The following is a 22,411-nucleotide window of genomic DNA, read 5'->3' on the forward strand; positions in this document are numbered from 1 at the left end:
CTGTTGTGGGACTTTCTGCAAAAATAAGTTAACCTTTAGAAGCTTGACAAAAAATGAGTCAAATGCCTATTTAATGAAAGTACTATTTTATGCTTACCACTGTGACTATACGTAACTTCTGTTGTGGGACTTTCTGCAAAAAGTAAATTAACCTTTAGAAGCTTGACAACAAATGTGCAAGATTCTTATTCACTGAAAGTACTATTTTGTGCTTACCACTATGACTATGTGTCACTTCTGTTAAGTTAACTTTTACAAGCTTGGCAACAAATGTGTTTAATGCCAATTCACTGATAGTACTATTTTATGCTTACCACTTTGACTATGTGTTTCTCCTGTTGTGGGACTTTCTGCAAAAAAGTAAGTTAATGTTTAGAAGCTTGACAATAAATATGTCATATTCTTATTCACTGAAGGCACTATTTTGTGCTTACCACTATGGCTATGTGTCACTTTCGTTGTGGGACTTTCTTCAAAAAATAAGTTAACCTTTAGAAGCTTAGCAACAAATGCATTTGATGCCAATTCCCTTATACTACTATTTTACGCTTACCACTATGACTATGTGTCCCTCCTGTAGTGGTACCTTCAGAGAAAAAACCTTAGAAAAAAAAAGTTGACTTCTAGGAACATGAAAGATGTGTGCAGCTGTGATTTAAGTGTTTGGCAGATTCCACACTTTGTGGGAACTTGTTCCATGCAAGGCAGTTGGCCAGCAATTGTCAATGCTGCAATTTTGAGCTTTAAGAAAGCATTAAGAGTTGGATTAAAGTGTTTTCATTAGTGTGGCAGTTGAGCGCAGATCGTGGGCTTAACAGGAGCGTCAGCTGCATTAATAACTGGTAACTTATGGTTTGACATAATGTGAGCACTCGTGTTAAAGCACTGATGTCAGTATTATCGAATCGAAGTTAAATTTACAGTGCGATGATGTAAATATCATACGTAATTTTTGTTAGTGTCCTTCTATCAGGTTGAGCAACATTTGAATGTAAGTTGCTGAATCATAGTAATATATATGTAATGTTATTACACTACTATAAAAGTACACTTAATAGCGGAACTACCATTGATACTAACCCAGCATGATGCCGACATCATAGATGTACATATGTAATGTTTATCACTTCATTATGAAAATGAAATCTATACCCAGCAATGAAACCACAATTTAGACTGCACCTACATTACGCCAGCATTGAGTCCTTTTCGAAGGCAGTCTCAAGGCCTGGCTCTGTATTATAATACCTGACTGTCCTGTATATTGCTTGGATTTTATTCCTGCTGGGATCCAGATTTTTAATTGTGAAGCATTTCTTAGTGAACTCCTGCGACCTTAACCCCTTAACTGCTTTTAATGAGCAGAAATCGTCCAGCCCAAACTGTCACCAAACTGCTTTGGCCGAGTAGAATTCGTCCTAATTGAATAGGTACTCCCCTCTGGCATTCAGACGGAGAAGCACGCACTTACAGCTTACATTGCGCGTCATTCACTAGATGGCAGCATCTTCTCGAGGATTCATTTTTCTTCTGCGGCAGGAGTGCGGTTTTTGTTTAGAAAGATGGTGTGCAGTGGAGGTGACCCATGCATAGCTGGCCCGTGAACACGAAAAAAAAAATGATATTCGTTTTCGTCATCTTTTTTGAGTGATGATTATTCGAGTACAGATATTTATCGTCTGCCTGGAAGTGAGGACAGCGATGATGGAGAATTGAGTAGCTGATCCGGTGATCATGAAGACAGCTCGAACGCAAACATTGCAAGCGTCTGCCAGTGAATTCACCTTGCATTACTCCAAGTTTTAATATTTTCCACGCAACCCCGAAGCTCCCTGGGTGAAATAACCCAAAGGTGCTTAGCCCACAGAAGTGAAAAAAAAAAAAAGGCATCTGTAATTGCTTGGTTTATAAGGTTTTAAGTTTTATTAGCAGCAGGTTGCTGGTTTTTTATGTATTGTTCAGAAATAAACTTCATTCTGTTGATTTGACCAAGTATGTGGCTTTTTGCAGACTGTGTAGTATACACAGTAGCACGTCATCTACGAGATCGAATAAGACTGAATAATTCACTGCAATCTATCTGTTTCTGGTGCAATACATGGGGCACGAGACTTAATGCATCAAAAACCATGTGTATTACATTCCCCCCCCCCAAAAAACAATAAATTTCAGTTATACCCTTGGTAACACCACACGCGAAAGATGTCATCAGGTAAAATACTTGGGCCTTGTCCTCAAATCTAGTCTCAATTGGGAGCCTCACATCTCCTCCATCTCTCAGACCACCGAACACAAACTATCTTCTTTACGAAAAAAGCTATGTAACACACCACTGCATGCGAAAATAAATGCCTACAAAATGCTTGTTAGACCCTCATTAGAGTATGCTGATTTGATCTGGAGCCCTTACCAAAAACGCCTAATTGATAGAACTGAACTCATTCAAAAACTAGCTGCCAGATTCATATATTCGAGTATTCTAGACAATGCAGCGTCCCTGAGCTATTAGCGAAAGCAAACCTTGAAAAAGTTTTACAACGAAAAATAGTTTCCAAACCTAAATTCATTTATCTTTTGTCCCACGATCATTTCGAGATTACGAAGTCACATTATTTCCGTCATCCTTTTCTGCACTCATCGAGAACTAACCACAGTAAAATGATTAGACAACCTTCAAGCTGCATTAATATTCCCAAATGTTCACTGTTCCCCTTGGCAATTGCTCAATGGAACATGTTACCGGATAGTGTTGTGAAATACATTACTGTGGAATTATTTGTTGCGGAGGTGAGCGCTACTCATTTCTGTTAATGATTGTGACTTTTTTTCTTTGAGATGTTTTCTTTTTTCTGCTCTCTGTAACCACTTCTGCAAGGGCCGATTGAGCCCACAGTATGTTCAAATAAAAATTAAGAAAAATATTTTTTCAGCATCGACTAGCTACTTTTTAGTACAGTCAGATTTGAAGTCAGCAATTAAAAAAAAAATTGTCACTTTTTGAACAGAAGTTTTCAAAAAAAAAAAAGAGCAGTTAAGGGGTTAAGCGTATCTGTCTTTCGGTCCATCTCTCTTTCTCTGTCTGCCTGCCTGCCTATGATTTTGTGCTCTCTTGGCTGTATTGTTTATGGGATGTATACCTAGATTGGTATGGCATAAAATGACTTTATGGTAAACACATTGTCAGGTCATATTATGAAAACCAGCTCAATATACACATATATCGGTATGGCGACACGTGACTGTATGACAAACATAAATGACAGGTCTTAGCATGCAAATTACGACATGTCATGTACAGCACGACTCACTCCATGCTGGCTGCTTTGCATTAAATCGATTGCCCCAGTGCGTGGGATCAGCAGTTTTTTTATTCTCTGCATTTGTAGGGTAAACGCTGCTGGTGTCAGTTTCCCTTAACGATCTCACATTTGAAGTACCGTCTGTTGTCATTTCTGGGTAGCAACAAACTGTCAGTTACCTGTGGCGCATACATGTACACCGCAGCCTGTTACATATAGATGTGTACAACACGTCTGCCAAAACGGGTTTGAGGACGTGCGCAACAAGATTTTCACGTTAGTCATGTCATGACGACAGCCATAATTGTCAAATCCTCTTACCTTCACATACCAATTTTTGGTACACAAGAAGTTAAAAAGGTGATCAGCATTAGGTGGCCAGTGAGATAAATAGATACATAGAAACACTTAAAGCACCATCAATTCGTTAAGAAATGCTATGCATTTAGATGCCATGAAGCTTGCTAAACATGCACGAAAGTGTAACTGAGATGATCCAGCTTGATTGCATTTACATGTCATCAAGGAACAACAGATCTCAACTTACATTTTAACAATGAGGATGCTATCAATGTAAGACGGGGGGTTTACGAGCTAGAATCTTATTATGATTATAAGCCATAGTGGGGACTCAGCATTAATTTTGAGCATCAAGGGTTCCTTAACATGCACACGAATTTAAGGGCATGAAAACTTTCGAATTTATTGCCATCAATAATCTGTAGTCGTGGCTGAGAACTGAACCTATGCTTTAATTATAAACAGCACATAAGAGTCAAAATAAGCCATCATGGTGGGCATATATTTAATTGATGAGCATAGTAGCATAAGAGCTTACCAGTCATATGTTTAGTGCACAGATAATAAAAAAATGCTGTAGAGCTACAAGCCATCTTGTTCGCAGTTGAAGTTGCACTAATTATACACTACACAGATAAAGAGGCAGAAAACAGAGACACATTGCACTCAACGTCTTGTCTTCTCTTTCTTAATATTTGTGCAGTGTACTATACTTAGCCCAACTTCAACTATGAACTGAAGTTGTAATTGATACTTGAGAGCATTCAATACTACTACTGCTAACAAATCAAGAAAAGTATAATAAAGTATTAACAGTATCTCACTTTCCCACCAAGGTGTCGGCTTTGAAGAACCACCTGAAAAAAGAATAAAATGTTTTATCATCTAAAACAAACCTTCTAATAATCACAAAGATAAAAGCTATACATTTTTAAGTAAGCTGCACAACATTATCCCTCCTGAAAAATCAAAGCTGCTGCCCGGACAAGTGAAACAGTTGACAACTGCTTTATTTAGTTCGCCTGTGTTTCTGTCTTCATTACTTTGGTAGTTGTGTGAAACCAGCATGAACCCAGAAATCAGCTCAAGTAAAGTATAACTTTTCCTTTCAATATAATTATAAATGTGGAGTACCTGGCTGAGTTTCAGAAGTGTGCCACCACCATGGTGTATCTGAAAAAGCACAAATTGGAATTAAGTCTCGAAGTGTAAAGGGTGTGAATGATATCGTACCATCAATAAAATTAAATCATAAATGTTGATTTTGCAGAAACTATTCTGGAACTCATACAAAGCCTTAAACGAACTGTTCAAAGCCCTTGAGAATTATTCTGAAAGAAAGTCCAATAAAAACAAGCATGATCACTTCACATAGTATCGAATAAAAAAAAAATCTACAAGTAGCATCTCTAACTGTTTGATGCTTTTTTGGGCTATTTGAAATAATATTGCATATAATAGTAAAAAAACAGTGTTTTGTTAATTTATGCATTAACTGCATTAACTTATTGCACGAAACATGCTGCTGTAATCGAATGCTTCAAAATATCTCTTAAAGGTCATCATTAATTATGTTGCAATAGATTCTTCAAACTATCTCTTAAATGCCATCGCTGATATGCTGTGGCCTGTTTAGATTATTGCCCCCCCCCCCCCGTGGTGGTCTAGTGGCTAAGGTACTCGGCTGCTGACCCGCAGGTCGCGGGATCGAATCCCAGCTGCAGCGGTTGCATTTCCGATGGAGGAGGAAATGTTGTAGGCCCGTGTGCTCAGATTTGGGTGCACGTTAAAGAACCCCAGGTGGTCGAAATTTCTGGAGCCCTCCACTACGATGTCTCTCATAATCATATGGTGGTTTTGGGACGTTAAACCCACATATCAATCAATGTTCAGATTATCGCGTATATGTGTAGATGAAAACTATCAACATTTTTTTTCTAATATGTGACACTGTTGCAAAAAAAATATACTGTAATGGACATGACGGCCTTATTTTCACACAATATGCATACAGCGTGACACATACTGAATTTTAACCCCTTCAGTGATGAATTAAAATGGACAGTCAGAAACGCATGAAATTTGCATAGCACAATTCCAATGCATTTATTATTACACTTCAAGAAAAAAATAAAGGAATGTGTTGTTTGGTGTGAGTTTTAACCCTGTTAACAACACTTCATCCAGTGCTCTCTTTCACAACTTGAAAATATAATAAATAAAAAAGCACCATGAGGTTTCACAATGACCACATTAGGTTAAAGCAGGGCATAATAAGTCGGAGCATAATAAGTCACTAACAATAGAGAAGCTAACATGATGTGTCTATTATGAAACAACTGAATCTTCACTTGTTCTAGGAACAGTTAAACGTTATCTGTTTTACAGGGTCGTCCACTCTTAGTATGAACACCGCGTTGCGTGGCTGCGCTCCGTGGAGTGCCAGCGCTACGAGTGCGGTCGCGCATTGAAGCTCATTGATACAGGCACACAAGAGCGGGGAGGCGGGGCTTCATTTCGAATGAAAGTGCGGGAGCACGCTGTGCCTGTTTTGCCATGAAGGAAACCTAAAGCACCTGAGAAACCACGAACGTTGCAGGAAAGCGGGCTTAGTTCAGCGCAACATGTTGTGTAGTTACAGTATTTGAGACGTGGTTAATCCTTCTTGTTTTAGTACCAGAGTACAGGTTTAATATGTACATTGTTGCAAACTCAAGAGTATTGGTTTTGCTTGGTTCGTGGCGTTTTATTCTGTGAAAAAGTTTTGCCGCTGAGCAGTGCTCTGAGAAGTTTCTGCTACCGGGAACTATTTACCGTGACCTAAAATTATGTGAGTGCGGGCGCTTTTTCATTTTGTGTCCATGAAATTACAGTAATACCAGCTGCATATTCATCCCGTGATGTCAGTCTTGAGGCATTTTTTATTTTTTTTTCAAAAGTATGAATATCACAAAACATTGGGGCGTTTATAGCATCGCCCTACTCTCCGCAGACCTGCATTGGGCCTCTTCTTTCTGCTGTCTTGTTAAACAAATAGCTTGGTATTTTCTACCTATCTAGCCTTTTATTGGTAAACAGGCGCCCCACTCTTTTTCACTACCTTGTGCTTAAACACGTAATGTATTGGAATATACCAGCGTGTAATAATGCACTAGTCACTACCTAAATGCCTAACCGTTGGAAAACAGCTTGTCCTTTTTTGAGGTTCACATCTTCCGGAGTCTTCTCTTCACCACCCCCTAGCCAAATGCAGGAAATGCAACAAATACTAAGTTCTCAATATGTGTGATAAAATCCCAAGTACTACGTCAGTGCCTTGATGTTCTTCACTTCCTCCTTCGTACTTTAGTACCCTATACTTCTGATTGAATTTCATTCTTCGGTGCACTCAGCCAACAAGGCGTACACGGCACAGAGAGCGCATGTATATGGGGGTCTTTTTTTCGGGGAGTGCCTTGCGTGATTTCGCCATAAGTTTAACCTCGCATATTTTTGTATTATATCTTACAAGATTCTTCAGGCACCACCTGAAGTAGCCTGTTTTACCCACGCGCATGTTACCAAAACCTAAGTCATTCAAAGGAACACAAACAGGGAATGGATGAGACAGTACTAGCATCTTCGTTCTCCGGTTCGCTTTTTTTTTTCCACCTCAATCATCTGTACAAGCGAAAAAAAAGAAAAAAAAGACTTCTGCCAGAAAGTTACGCTGGGCCAGCACTCTGGCCTTCCAAAATCACCCTGAGGGGGTCTGTTGTGGTTCGCGTAGAATGAGCACCACATATTATTATCTCCTGGCGATAAAGATACAGGGTTGCACATTATTCTCAAATTATCTGCTCCGTTTGTCCGATCAAAAAGCTGTATACGCTCAAGTCACAAGACGTTGTTTTACTGAGAGTATTTTGACTGGCTGGCCTAACACCACATCGTTACTGCTCAAAGACTGCGACCCCCTGTCAGAATTGAAAGTCGTTTCACGGCAGACGCCTACTGTGAGCTTTAGACAACGTGCTGCTCACATATCTCGTTGGGGGACCATTCTCAGAGAACGATTTCATCCTGCAACATGATAACTCCCAATACATAAACAAAAAACGTTGCTCAATATCTAGAGAGTCAAGACGTGGCAGTTACTGAATGGCCTCTACAGTCGCCTTACTTAAGCATCATTGAAAATGTTCGAGACAACATAAAGCTCACGCTGGCCTACCGACAACTCCATGCCGTCTCAGCGGACACACTTTGGGCTATTGTCCGAAAGCAGTGGGAGCAAATCAGGGCCAACACCAGCATTTGTCGGTCCATATACAGCAGCCTCTTCAATACAATGAATGCGGTTATTGGAGCTGGAGGGGAACCTACCCGCTACTGATAGTTGCTAACATTGAGAAACACAGCACGCAACTTGGTATCTACTGTCTGCAATGCTTCAAAAAAGCACACAAAAACAAATGTCTTAGATTTATGAATCTTGATACGTGCAGAATGTGTAGTGCTGTTAGAATGCCCCGCTGCCGAGTCTTAGTGATCGAAAGTTCAGCTAAAGTTAGTCGGGAGACACAATTTAGATCGCGGCAGCACGTGCCATGTTTAAATGAGAGAGAAATGCAGAAACGCCCTGGCGCACATAATTTCAGACCACAGTAGATAGTTCCCGGTAGCAGAAACTTCTCAGAGCACCGCTCAGCGGCGAAATTCCTTCACAGATTAAAACACCACAAACCAACCAAAACCAATACTCTAGAGCTTGCAACAATGTATAAATTAGACCGGTGTTTTGCTACTGAAACAAGAGGGATCACCCACGTCTCAAATACCGTAACTACACAGCACGTTACGCTGAGATAAGCCCGCCTTCTTGCAACGTTAGTGGTTTCTCAGGTGCTTTATGTTTGCTTCACGGCAAAACAAGCTTGGCACGCTCCTGCGCCTTTAATCGAAATTAAGCCCCACCTCCACGCTCTTGTGCACCTGTGTCGATAAGCTTCGATGCGCAGCCGCATTGCTAGCGCTGGCACCCCGCAGAGCGCAGCTACGAGGCACGGTGTTCATACTAAGAGTGGACGGCCCCGTACATAATATAGTAGTTCAGAAGGCCTGTTATATGCAGGAAGATAATCCAGCATCAAAAGTGTGCTCTCAAGCATCCTTAAGAATTCAGCCCTGAAGTTATGATTAGCCCAAAAAAATTTTAGGGAAATATATTTATTGATTTCTTAATTATAGCTCTAAACTCCCCTGCAAAGCAATATACAGAGCACAAACCTTCCGTAGCAAATGAATGGTACTAACTACTCCAGCTTGGATCACATTTGTGGCCCCGCCGCGGTGGTCTAATGGCTAAGGTACTCGGCTGCTGACCCGCAGGTTGCAGGTTCGAATCCCGACTGTGGCGACTGCATTTCCGATGGAGGCGGAAATGTTGTAGGCCCATGTGCTCAGATTTGTGTGCACGTTAAAGAACCCCAGGTGGTCCAAATCTCCGGAGCCCTCCACTAAGGCATCTCTCATAATCATATGGCGGTTTTGGGACGTTAAGCCCCACATATGAATTGGATCACATTTGTGGACTGATGTCAACACTAATCATAATTAATCAACATACTCACTTCAGAGGCAGGGCCTGTGTTTGTGTATCTAACTCGTTTATGCTAGTTGTGCTAACGTGTGGCCAAAAGAGAACAAGATGCATTGTTCAGAAGAAGAACTGAACCTTCTGCATTGTCAATATGATGACTTAAAGTTAGTGTGCTGCGTAAAAATTTACGATAATTTTATGTGAATAGTAAGGTTACTTTTTGTTGCTGTCGGCTTCATTGTAGTGCTACTGTCAGTGGTCTTTATGACAGCTTCAGCAAATAAAAGCAATGCAATGCAGTTAAACTTTCCCAGACTGATTATGCTAATTAGCATCAATGCAAAAAAAAAGAAAATATTAGACTTACTCTCTGTTGCTGTTGATTCTGCCGTGGTGCTGGTGTCGAGGGTAACAGCTAAAGGACATAATAAGAAACACACAGTAGATTAATTTTGCCAGTTTGATTCTGCAATTACAACAGTTACCATCAGCATAAAAAGTTAAAATTCAGGCTTACTCTCACTTTCTGTTGTTTTCATCGTAGTGCTGGTGTCAGTGGTCTTTGTAACAGCTTGATGACATAAAAAGCAACACAGTGAAGTTTCACATTGAAAGCTTGATTATGCACTTATGCTAATTATTAACAGCACAAAATGATATATAACAGTAAGCTTACTCGGTGTTTCTGTTGGTTCCATCTCAGTGGTGGTGTCCGGAACCTTTGTCACAGCTTCAAGATGTTAGAAGCAGGAAGATCTAGCTTAATTTTGACAACTTGACACCAAAAAAATTAATCAAAATAACCAGAATTCTAGCAGTGCTAAACTAAGATCATAAATTATCTAAAGATGTGCACGACCATCACTTAAAATAACAGTAAAAAAACAAGGCAAGAGTATAGACAATGAACTGCTGCACCAATGCTTCTGGTTACAGGCCTGTCTTCTCTTTAGTATCAAATTTGTGCAGTCTTATAGACCTTATCACAGAAGAGCAAAACAGCGTCATGCTGGGCTGCACGCAGGAGTACAATGCTGAGGTCACAGCCTTGGCAAAGCGTTTTTTAAGGGTCATACCTATTTAGTACAGCCTAGAGAGGATCATGGCTCTGCCCAAGGAGCCATCCATGGAAAGGTCTATAAAGTTGCTCTCACATAAACTAGCCTAGTCTGATGTAGTGAAATGCAATGGCTGAGTATCCAAAATTCATTCCATCCATACAATTTTTTCATCCACACAATTTTTTTTTTTATTCTAGTCATGCATTACAGATGAAATTAATGTGCAATACAGTAAAACCTTCTTAATTTGAACACCGTTATGTCGAAATCCCACTTAATTCGAAGGATTTCTGTGGTCCCGTATTTTCCAATGTAAGTTAGAGTGGATCATTTCAAGCGGCGACCGGCACCAGTCCGGTTAATTCGAAAACTTTGGGTGCCATGTGCCAGTTCCAGATACCGATTTCGCCGCGAATCTACGGAAACGACGGCCATTAATTGCCACAAGGCAATGCAACGTATCGATACTAAAGAGTGGCAGCTGAAGCACCTCAGTTTTGCTACTTCTAGCACAAAAAAAAAAGAAGAAGAAACGGTCTCTTGGTCAATCGAAACGTGCGCCTGAGGAAAACAAGCCGTGCTTCACTGCAGCACAGCGGTGATACGCGGGCAGCTTAGTGCATGCTTCTCACAACGTCAGCGGGTCATGGTTTACCTATTCTTTTTGGGATTGTTAAGAAATTAATAAAGAACAGTTTAGCCGAAATCACGATGTATGCAAACCTCCGATTACCGGTTGCTCCAGCAATTCGCGTCTTTGCACTGCTGGCGGAGTTCTTGCCAGCAACACTTATTTTGAAAACTAAGTTGAAAGTTTCAAAGATAATTTTTTTTCCAGCCAAAACACATCGTGAGCTTTTATAATTTTTAATTTATAATTATAATAGAAAGAATGTGCGAATGGTCGCATCATGACGTGCTGACGCAGCAAGAAGCAAGCGACATGCTGCCCGCGTGTCGTTACTGTGTTGCAGTGAACATGTCTTGTTCACTGCAGGCACACATTTTAGTTGATCACGAACGCGTTTTCTTTTTCTTTTTTCGGTGGCAGCAGCGAGGCCCACCGTTCCTCTATGCTTGCGGCAAAATAAAGACCAGGTATTGCTGGAAAACAACCTTTGGAGCCACAAGCTAGCCGGAACAGCAAACGACGAGCACTGATTAGTTTGAACGCATCCCCCTTTTTGTATGTTCTATTAATTCAAAAACCACTTAATTCGAAGGTTTCTCGCGGACCCAGTGACCTCAAATTAACGAAGTTTTACTGTATACACAAAAAATGCAAATCCCTTTCCCAAAACATCCTAGATCCTGTGCAGATATATCTTTTTAAAAGACTATGCAATGGGAATTTCCAACAGCTACTTAACAAGGCAATAGAATGACTAAAGAATATAGCACAGTTACATCCTGCTCCACTACGTAAAGGTGTTCCACATACCAGCCATCTCTTGTTGAATGTATCGCACCCTAGGAAAGGCAAAACCATCGGAGGCACAGGAGCCGTGAGTGTCCTCAAAGTAAAGTTCAAAGACCGCCGCACACATTGCTTTGACCTTGGAAGACACTCGTGATATCTGCGCACAAAAGCAGCACCTCTAACTACGCAACTCAAAGCGACCTTGCAGTTTATCTCTTTGAGCATGCACTTGAACATGTATTTTGGCCTGATTATAGCTGCTTCCATGAAAATGTAATTCTGTGATCATGACAGCATTACACTCAAGGCAGCTATGCATGACATATGTCAGAATGCAAGGATATCTTTGGCTGAACATGAAAAAGTGTTACAGATTAATATGTCTTACAGATTATTATATACTTATTTGTATAAAAAACAACAGACCTCAATACAACACTTCTTAATAACATTTGCTTTTCTAGAATTTTTAGGTGCCAAAACCACAATATAATCATGAGGCACACTGCTGTAACAGTGACCTCAGATAATGGACCGATTCGCGAATGGCTGAGTCATGACAGTAACAACGCGAGTGGTCCGTCCCCTTGCGCCACAGAGACATGCATTCAGTCCGAAACGAATGAGATAAAGATTGAGTCAAGTCCAGTTCTAACCCCAAAGAATACACTATAGGCATCTTCAAAGAGAAACCACACGTTTGATGAGCCGCTGGCACACTCGGCTGCTGAAAAAAAGGTCTTATTGATGCCCCACATCTTCAACTGTGCAGCCTGGAGCTGAAGATGGGGACAGGCGGTCTGTGAGAGTGTTTTAGCATTGCTGGTCTTCATGGTACCCGGCTAAGCGATGAACTGCCCCAACCAAAGTGAAGGATCACACAACGGCGATGCCAAATGCCAAAACAGCAGTTTGGTTTGTCGCCTGAACCCACTATAAGTGGACTCTGGAATAATTTTGACCTCCTGAGGTTCTTTGCCAAACACCGAAACCTAGGCACATTAGAGCTCTCTGCATTTTGCCCCCATCAGTGTGTGGCCCTGTGGCTGAGAATCGAACCTACACCCTCAATCCATCATTGCAAAGATGGTAAAGAACAACAATTAACAAATCCTCCTAGGTTGCATACATTACTAGCAAAGAGGTAGCATCAGGTGATATCTGACACTACGCTTTATCAGTGCACCTTAAAATTCCTGCTAAGTACAACTATCTACTCGAGCTGCTCCCAATGAGGAGCAAGCCTCTGAGCATTGCATCAATTACGAATTTGCTGAATTAACTAGAGGACTGTATTAAAAAAAACATACCCTGTCTTCGATAGATGCAGTGGTCTCGAACATGTAAACATTTTCATTAATGTTGTAATAGCCAAATTTGCCTTGCTCCGTTTCTGTGCCTACTCTGCACACCTGTAATGTCAGAAATAAGACAAACCTTTAGGTAATTTCTAATTGAAAGCACCTTAAATAACTAATACTCTTGTTATGTTATCATGGTAAAAACATACGATGGTAATGACTAGATTATACATGCATAATTAGTATTAGAAGTTGATTAGTACTCTCATTTAGGGCTTTTTCAGTACAGGTAAGCACACATAATAACTGTAGGCAACACAGGCATCGTGCACATGATCTAGCGCCTGTCATGAGCACTCTGCGTTCCTTTCATATTCTTCTGTAGAGTTACGTCAATTATACAAACTTAAAATAAAGTATACTCTCATTTAACGAAACCTGAAGGGACCTAAAATTATGTTTCATTTAACAGGAATTCCGTTTACTAAAAAATGAACAAGCAAGTGGCAATTAGGCATGAAACCAATAATATCCTAGATAATTGTTCTATTTAACAAGTTTGCAGTTACTGAGAGTCTACTGTACTAACCTGTGTACTGTGTATGTACTAAAAAAACTTTTTACTTAGGTTACTTGTTCCCAAAAATATGAATCCTTTCCTACATTGTTTTGTTATTTCACACAAATTTAGGTGCATGTTCTTGAAATTCGAAGCATGAAAAAATGCCTGCGCTGTACTTGTTTGCACAAGAAAAATTGGGGGACCCTTAAGCTTCGCCTTTAAGAGTTGAACGCGATAGCGAAATCCGGCCCCTAGTGCACCCTTCAACCGCTAAATGCATACTTATTAATATGTTTTGTTACCTACACATGCACGCACACAAACACACACACAGTAGATTGGACCAGCGCGCGCTATTATCGCCGAATGGGCCCGTTTTTTTGTGACACCTGTCGAACAAAATGCGTTAGCCCTAAAACCCTTTTTCAAGTAACCATGGAATGAATTCACTAGAAGAGTTGATTGCCTCATGAATTCATTGCCACAAAATTTTAAGAAAGAATCCGTCCAGTGCGAGTGGAGTAACAAAGGTTTATCGCATGCTGCAATTGCATTATTTCTTCTCTCATCTCAATGAAAGCACTGAAAGCACTGAAAGCTAAGCAGAGAAGGGTGGCCGGGCAAAGAAACTACTGTGCCTCGTGACTTTGAGCATTTTTTTTTCTTCGAACGCGCGCGCACGCGTGGACAAGTAGAAGCCTTTTGCGGCTATCTTGGTAACTTGATTTTTCGGTTACAGATGCACAGACGATTTTTCGCTCACAACCAACGGGGTCACTGGCGGCGGCGGGTTTTCTGCTACACGAGTTCTCTAACGCTACTGCATTAAAATGTCAGTGAAGATTTCAACTTGCAGGTTTTTCCAGCATATGTAGTAGTAATGGCTTATGAGTTCATAACATACCTGCTGAACATATAGCGAGGTTAAATGTGGCGCCTCAAAAATATTGCATGGACCTCTTAGAAGTTTATGCTGATAAAAAAATGAGAACTTAATTCACCTGTGTACCATGTCTTGGCCCATGATTTCCACTAATTCGAAATCCAGCTGCTTTGTCAAGTACTATTCCCTTGAACTAAGTGAAACTTGCCAACTTTCCGTTTCCATGACAGTTTACCAAAAATTAAGCAGTACGTTTTATGTGACATTTACTTTGCAGTGGTGTTATAATAAGTATTTGGTAGTTATCAGTTGAATTAGAAGTTGAAAACTGATGTTAGAAATTTAAAAAGAAGCACGGAGTGCTAGGCGAGTTGGTAACTCATCTTGACCGTGAGGTGCGAAAAAAAAAATGTGTTCATGCAACTGCTTATATATATCATAAATTGTTGTCATAAATTATCAGTTGTCAGTGTGCACTGCATCTAGGTTCTTCATTTTGTGCTTTATTTTTTTCGTGCACCACCATTGAGATTAGTTAAAAAAAATATAATTGGCAGCATACACAGAAACAAAACTATATGCCACTGTAATTTTTTCATGAGTATACAACATTGCGAGACTTCACCTGACTGTAGTTCACCCATTCTTCTTGATGGCATGAAGTGTTGTTTACACCATGAAATTTTCTGACAGCCATGGTGAACGATACACATGGAGTAGTTGCAGAGCCAGAGTCAAACTCAACTTTTTTCTGAAATGGCAAAGGTAGCATAAAATTGAAAGAGGCAAACATAATAAAGAATAGTTGCTATAAAGCTGTTATGTATGAAAAAGGCTTTTTCCACCGAGGCTTAGGCTCATATAATATAATATTAATTTCTGTCATTTGTGGTAGGCGTTCCGCAATGGGGTACTTTGGAAGTTTTGACCAGCTAGAGTTCCTTAACATTCACCTTATCTAAGTACACAAGCCTGTAGTATTTCACCTTTATAGCAATGCAGCGGCGGTGACCAGGATTTAAACAACTACCTTTGGGTCACCAGCTGGCCATCATAGCCACTGTACCACCACAGCAAATCGCTCGTAATACGTACAAAAGGCAAAGTCACGAGGTGTTATGCGGAAGTGTGCACTTGTGTCCTTTTAGATTAATGCCTAAAATATTTGCTGCAATAGGCTTTGCCATATTGTAACTTGCACATTCTTAAAGTGCCAGTCACCAGGTCCCATAACAAATTTTAGTCGGACCGTGGAAGTTGCTGTGCGTCTGATGAGGAGCATTAGGCCACAAAAATGTTTTCAATTGGTTTTTCACGAGCTGAGAAAACTGTTTTTGGAAGCGGTGCGAAACAAGGATGATAGCAGGCAAACTCGAAACCCTTGTGCTCCTCCGTGTAGCCTTCGCAAGCCAAATCTCTTCCCTACGAGCGAGTGTCGTGTGTTCTTGTCCTTTTCGTCCCCGTGAAAATTGCGCTACTACACCATATGGTTAAATGATGTCTCACCAACTAGCCCAGCTCTCAACCCTACTGAACTTCATTTCTATTACAACGGGCCCTTTTATATGTTCTAACAGTAGCGAGTGTCGTGTGTTCTTGTCCTCTTCGTCCCCGTGAAAATTGCGCTACTACACCATATGGTTAAATGATGTCTCACCAACTAGCCCAGCTCTCAACCCTACTACTCTTCCCTACCCTGTCCGGCATTCAACTGAGAGGTCATGTGCGCATGACGTGCCTTAACAAGCCCAACCCCTAAGCACACGAGTGGCGTTGTTTTGTTGACCAGCATTATTATATGATCTACTACTTGTTTCTGCAGGATGGATTGGAAATGCTGGCTTAGACGCAGTAGAATAGATGAGCACAATGAGTATGCGAACGCGTAGAAGCGTTGCTTTCACTTCCACGGCTGTCGTCTGCGCGATGCACTGACCACGGGGACACGAATGTACGCTAAGCGCCAGCACATTAGCCTTGCATCTCGATGCAATCACGGGAAGAATGTGGAAAAAAAGACGTGTACATTCCCTTATTGCGTCTCATTATTTATCTGAAGTTTTATTGATTTCTTCAAGTGTCAAATTCATAAACTGTGCATGTTGTGTTAAATAATTTTCGAAATGTAATGTGCCAGTGTTGGCAATGTCAGAACACAGTCGTCTATGTAGAGGACCAAAGTCACTGCACTGCTGTGTATGTAGGAAAATTCATGCGTGCACATCAAGCCCTCATTCTCTGGGCGCGTGCCCGCGAAAGGAAGAGGGAGCAGTGTTCATCTTGAAATTTGACCTATTTCTACAGCACATAGCGTTCCAAATTTTTTACAGATGTGATCGTGAACAACCCATTTACACATTGTGCTTGTCAGCTCAAAACTATCAGACCTGGTGAGTGGCCCTTTATATGGCATTAATACACAGCAGAATATGTACCATGAGAGCACTGTCTTCATCTGTTTGAGGCTTTGAAGGATATGCCACTCTGCAAGGTCCTTTACAGCAACTTTTTCTGGGATGTGTAATGAACACCATCAGTGTGCATTTCCTGTAACAAAATAAAGCATGCAGCATACACATTAGGCCCCCCAAAATGTGCGTCAATATGAACCCATTGAGAGTAGTTTTTTTTTTTTTTTTTCAAAACGTGTTCCACAGTGTGTATTTTTTTATTGCTGAATGAAATTCTTCAGAAAATTTATTTAAAAAAGGTGCCAAAAATAGTTTTGGGAGACCGTAAGGCAACAAAAAAAATCATTTGGGTTGTTACACACACATAGTTTATTTAGGAGTAACAGCAAAATAAATTCTAAAAAGCACTATACGACTGTTAAAAAATTATGCATTGAAATAAATGTCTGTGTAGTCCACAGACGCACAAAAATAAGTAGATGAAGTGGCGTTAGGTAGGAACAAAGAGAGGGGGAGGGGTGTGAAGGGAGAAAAGACACTTCTGATCCAGCCAGTATGGTCTCGTCGTGCACGCTTCCAATATGTTGTTCCCTCATGAACACAGGAGTGTTAACTCTAGAGTAACTCTTTTTATGGTGGGCTGACATTTTCTGAACCAGATTCTGATTCAGCAGTCGAGTGGCGATTTGGAGGATTCACCCCTAGACTGACTTGTACCACCGCACACTCCAATAGTGAAAGCAAACTGTATGAGCGAGTACACGAAAAAAAAACTGTGTAGCTGTGAGTGCATACAAAAAGCACGAACAAGTTCAAAACCTACAGCATTTTTTTCGTCATATACTAAAGAGACAGAAGTGGTCTTGTGAGTCCCTAAAACAAGAAGCGTAAACACAGTGGCATCGTTTATGTCAGTCAGCGCCTGTATAGAATTGGGCATAATCATGCCACAGGCAGAAATAAATGAGAAAATAATAAAATGGTCACCCTTTGAAAAATTCTAAACCAAAAAGCAATTAGTTTAGCAGGCACAACAAGTAGGAACCAGTCAAAGAATGAAACCGAAACTAGCCAGCGCATTGCTATAGTAAAGCACACACATGCACACACAGATGCACACACAAAAAAAAACGAAGACACATCGGTGCAAACAGGAAATTCCACATATTCACGCAGGGTGGCAGCACATGGCAAAAAAAAGAAATGGTAAAAAAAGGCACACGTATTAAACATACAGGCATGACCTACATTCTTGACCGTCTTGAGCTGTTGTGAAGAAAACTGCGTGCTTACCCAGAAAGTGAGTTTGCAAGGTCAGTGCTGCTTCGATCTCTGTAATCTATCCCAACAAGAAGTATCTGCTTCAATTTATGGGTTGAAATATATTCCCATGTTTTCTGCAAAGAAATACAAGATAAGGGCTAAGTGAAAGCACAAAAGCACAAAAAATACAATAAGGTACACAATAAGTGCTGAGCTCACACAAAAATACTCAGAAAAAAAAAAGCCATTTGTTTTTTATGGTGTAGAAGTGTCCTAGGCACACAGTCACCCAGTGCACTGAATGCACTGTGTGAAAAATAAACTTAAAGAAAAGATGTCAAAATGTTCAGAAACACGATTTCATGGTTTCAATACATCAATTTTGGCAGAACCTACAAATTATTTTACAGAAGCCAAGAAATAAATCAGCATAAAACGATATTTTCATCTTAAAGAACACTTCTACTATTTTAAAACAATACACAATTCATTAACATATGTGGAGCAAGAGATATTGGCACCAGTGACTGCAGTGGTATGACTGCACTGTTCCTAAAGGGTCGTTGCTTTGGATGCGCCACATGCTGTTCATCATTGACTGTGATCAGCATTGGTAAAGCTATCAATAAAGGTGGCCATGAGTAAGCCCTCGAAGTTTGATATTTGTTCATCTACTTTAACTAGTTTCTTTGTCTTAATGATTCATTTACACAATTTACTCTTGGAGGTGTGCACTTGCAGAGAGAGAACAAAATGAAAACTATAATAAGACACAGCTCCAATGGTGATTTAAGCAACAGACAGTCGATGTTAAATAAATTCTACCTCCACAATGCTGAATTTGTATTCATTTAACTTGCAGTCTGCTGTGGGCATTTGCCAAAATCAACTTTCCATTGTACTTGGACAAAGTAACTGCTGCATATCTCAGGAACGTTCACGTGCTGCTAAGGAGAGCAACGTGGGAAAATTTTTTTTTTTGTTTCTATTATCACTTCAAACAAATTCTGCACATATATTGTAAGTGATTCAACTTCATAGTCCCAAAATTCAATATCACTGGCAATAAAACATACACTAATTTGTACTTTGTGATTCTCATAGTGCACTAAAACATGTAAAAAATTAACTGCCTAAACTTTTATTATGAGGCCAGCACCTCATAATAAATTGCCACAAATTTGACACATTCATAAACAGTCTATCATAATTCAAACCCAAAAGATATCCATTCAATAGCTTACCTTGATTATTGACTCAAACTTTGTGTTGTCAGTTTTGTTGGGAACATTTATAAAAGCCAGGCCATCCTGATGCGTTTCCTGGATCCATTTAGTACTTGATGTCAAGAACCCAGTGAAAGCATGATCCACATTAATATTCGAGAAACTGGTCAGGTCTATCTCACTAAGGAAATTTATACCACTCTTCATGGCAATGTCTGATGCTGCATAGAATGCAGTACCTAAAGAAAAAATAATTCCACTCTTAAACAGGAAAGAGTAATAAATTATCTCATCATCAAGTGTAATACCTCTACCAAAGTGCCCTCGCTCAACTCAGAACTTCAAAAGCAACACAAGGTTAGCTGATGGCATCAATACATACATGTACAGGGTGGTTTACTGTTGAAAGCAACACAGACGCATGTGCAGACCCTATGCTTACATTGCATGGCGTGGCATACCCTTGCCACCTCATGTGAGGGGTGCCGTACTAAATGTAGTCACCATGCAAACTAAATGTTCTCACAGCAATGGCTTGGCAAGGCATGTTTTTGTAAGCTCGGTTTAAATGAAAACCTACCTGCAAAAGTCTACATTGTGGCATTATATACTTCACTATTTTTTTCTTTCATCTTATAATGCCTGATTAAGGAATTATAACAGTTGAATTGCCACTCCTGGCCTTAGCAATGTTCCAGATAGAATGAAGGACATTTTACCCCAACATTAATGATTACTGTTACATTTAATTAAACTTTGTAAATATCAGCTGCTATAATGTCAGGCTAGTCCACAAGATTTAATATCTATTTATTGACTCACTTATTTACTTAGAGTACATTCAAAGCTGAAGGCCTCAAATGAGGAGTTATTAAAGGATGATAAACAAAACAACATGTGGAATAACTTTTGGCAATATAATGATCCTCCTGATACAGTCGGGCCCGACTATATCGAACCCGTTTATATCCAATTATCCCATATATCGAACAATTCCAAGACACAGTAAGTTTACATTGAGAATATATAGCAAAAGTTACTGTCTTATCGAACGAAAATAACAACGACAATTGATATATCAAACTCCATGAGCCTCAAAAGTGCCCCAGCAAGTTGGCTTTCCATCGCGGTGGCGGAGAAATCTGTCGGCGCCACCCTAGAAAGAAAAAGTTGGTTAGCCCCGGTTGTGCATGGGTGAACACCCCTTTCCAAGATCCTGGCCCGCTCGCAACGCTTACAGCCAATCAGAGGCCGCCGTGCTTTCTCCGAGGCGCGGAGGCGGTAGAAGTGAGCGCCATTTTTTCTTTCTGCTTGTGTGCCTGCTGCTACCGATTCAGCGTGGTCTGTGGTGTTGCCTGTTGGTGCTCTGTGAACTGTATTGGCGCGCTGTCATCATGGCTTGCGCAAAGAGGCAAAATTTGCCATTCGCCGCGAAACTCGAAATCATCAATCGGGTTGAGCGTGGTGAACAGAAGTCCGACGTCGCCGCCGCATACAAAGTTCCAAGGAGCACCTTGAGTACTATCCTGAAGAACAAGGCAGACATCAGGGCCAAGTAGGACAAAAGGCCAGGTGCCTGTGGCGCCCGACGTGTGCGTGCTGCTGTGTACGAAGATGTTGAAGCGGCCGTTTACAAGTGGTTTGTGGACATTCGGTCGTGAAACATCTCGGTGTTTGGCCCTATGATCGAGCAGAAAGCCAAGGACCTTGATTTTCTGCTTGGCAGGAATGATTTCCAAGGCAGTTCAGGCTGGCTTCAGTGGTTCAGAGAACGGCTCGACATCGTTGGCAAAGCTGTTACAGGTGAAAGCAGAGTGGCGGGCCTGGACAGCGTAGAAAAATGGCTCGAGCAAAACTGGCGAGATATCGCAGCAAGATATAGAGCCCAAGATATCTTCAATGCGAATGAAACCACTCTATTTTGACAAATGTTGCCAAACAAGACACTTGCGTGTCGTAGCGACAAGACAAGCGGCGGCAAGGCAAACAAAGCTCGTGAGTCCGTGCTGTTGGCAGCTAATTTAGATGGATAGAAAAAGCTTCGACCTCTGGTTATCGGGAAAAGCCCAGCACCGCCGTGTTTTCGAAATGCGCTGTCGCTTACAGTTACCTACCAAGCAAACTCAAAAGCGTGGATGACCGGGGAGCTTTTCAGCAGATGGCTATCGTCGTGGAATGATGATTTGGTAGGCGAAAATAGTAAGGTATGCCTGCTCGTGGACAATTGTTTATCGCACCACTGCAGTACGACCTTCAGCAACATCAAGCTGCGTTTTGTGTCCCCGAACACTCCGTCTGTACTGCAACCACTGGATCAAGGCGTTATACGCGCAACGAAAGCCGGCTATCAAAAGTGCCTGGTGGAGAGGCTGCTGAAGAACCTTCGTGTCGGAAGAGAGCTTAAGATCGACTTGCTCGGAGCTATTTCTATGTTGAGTAGATCGTGGGCAGATGTCAAGAAGGAGACGATCCAGAACTGCTTTAGGCATGCCGACTTCCGCATGCCTGGTGATGACACCCCAAATTCTGACAGCACTGAAGACACCGCAGGTGTTTCCGCCGAAGTTTGTATTGAGCTGGCAGGGTTCCCGGGTGCTATCAATGGATCGACATTCGACGAGTTCGTCAGTGCAGACGATGATGTCCCCATCATGGGCCAATTACAGGATGAGGATTACATTGCAGACGTCGTGCCAACCAGGAGCCAAAGCGACAGCAATATGGAAATCGACGACGGCCCATTGCCTACATCCTCCGAAGTGATTAGTGCACTTGCATTGGTCCGGCGCTATTGCTTGAATGTGGAAGGTTGCGGCCTCAGCTGCTCTGATTCGTTGGACAACGTGGAGGCGAGCGTGCTGTCGCAGGCAGCGAAGTCGTTGACACAGAAAAAAATCCGGGACTATTTTGTTCCACAGTAGGGCACGCAAGTAAGCCACCATATTAATAACGTACTTTTCTTCTAGTTTGTTATGTGTCTTTGTGTCAAAACCTATACCAGGCCTATATCGAATTATGCCATATATCGAGTTAATAAACATTTTTTGGCGAGTTCGATATACCCGGGTTTGACTGTATATAAAATGTTAGCTTATGTTTCGGAG

The 22,411-nt window shown here is 41.1% G+C and overlaps 1 protein-coding gene across 1 annotated transcript in view; it reads right to left on the reverse strand.

Annotated features, from left to right (window-relative positions):
- Positions 1-276: 276 nt before the first annotated feature.
- LOC119173996 (uncharacterized) overlaps positions 277-22,411 on the reverse strand; it is a 59,901-nt gene continuing 37,766 nt past the window's right edge. The window contains exons 36-47 of the mRNA XM_075894263.1: positions 19,326-19,546; positions 18,112-18,215; positions 16,843-16,954; positions 15,033-15,158; positions 12,972-13,073; positions 11,683-11,818; positions 9,857-9,910; positions 9,698-9,751; positions 9,548-9,595; positions 4,734-4,772; positions 4,424-4,456; positions 277-350 (exon numbers count right to left, since the gene is read on the reverse strand). Coding sequence (XP_075750378.1) covers positions 277-350; positions 4,424-4,456; positions 4,734-4,772; positions 9,548-9,595; positions 9,698-9,751; positions 9,857-9,910; positions 11,683-11,818; positions 12,972-13,073; positions 15,033-15,158; positions 16,843-16,954; positions 18,112-18,215; positions 19,326-19,546 — 1,103 coding nt within the window. The remainder of the gene's footprint in view (positions 351-4,423; positions 4,457-4,733; positions 4,773-9,547; positions 9,596-9,697; positions 9,752-9,856; positions 9,911-11,682; positions 11,819-12,971; positions 13,074-15,032; positions 15,159-16,842; positions 16,955-18,111; positions 18,216-19,325; positions 19,547-22,411) is intronic.

Source organism: Rhipicephalus microplus, chromosome 5 (genome assembly GCF_043290135.1).
Source record: "Rhipicephalus microplus isolate Deutch F79 chromosome 5, USDA_Rmic, whole genome shotgun sequence".
Lineage (NCBI taxonomy): Eukaryota > Metazoa > Arthropoda > Arachnida > Ixodida > Ixodidae > Rhipicephalus > Rhipicephalus microplus.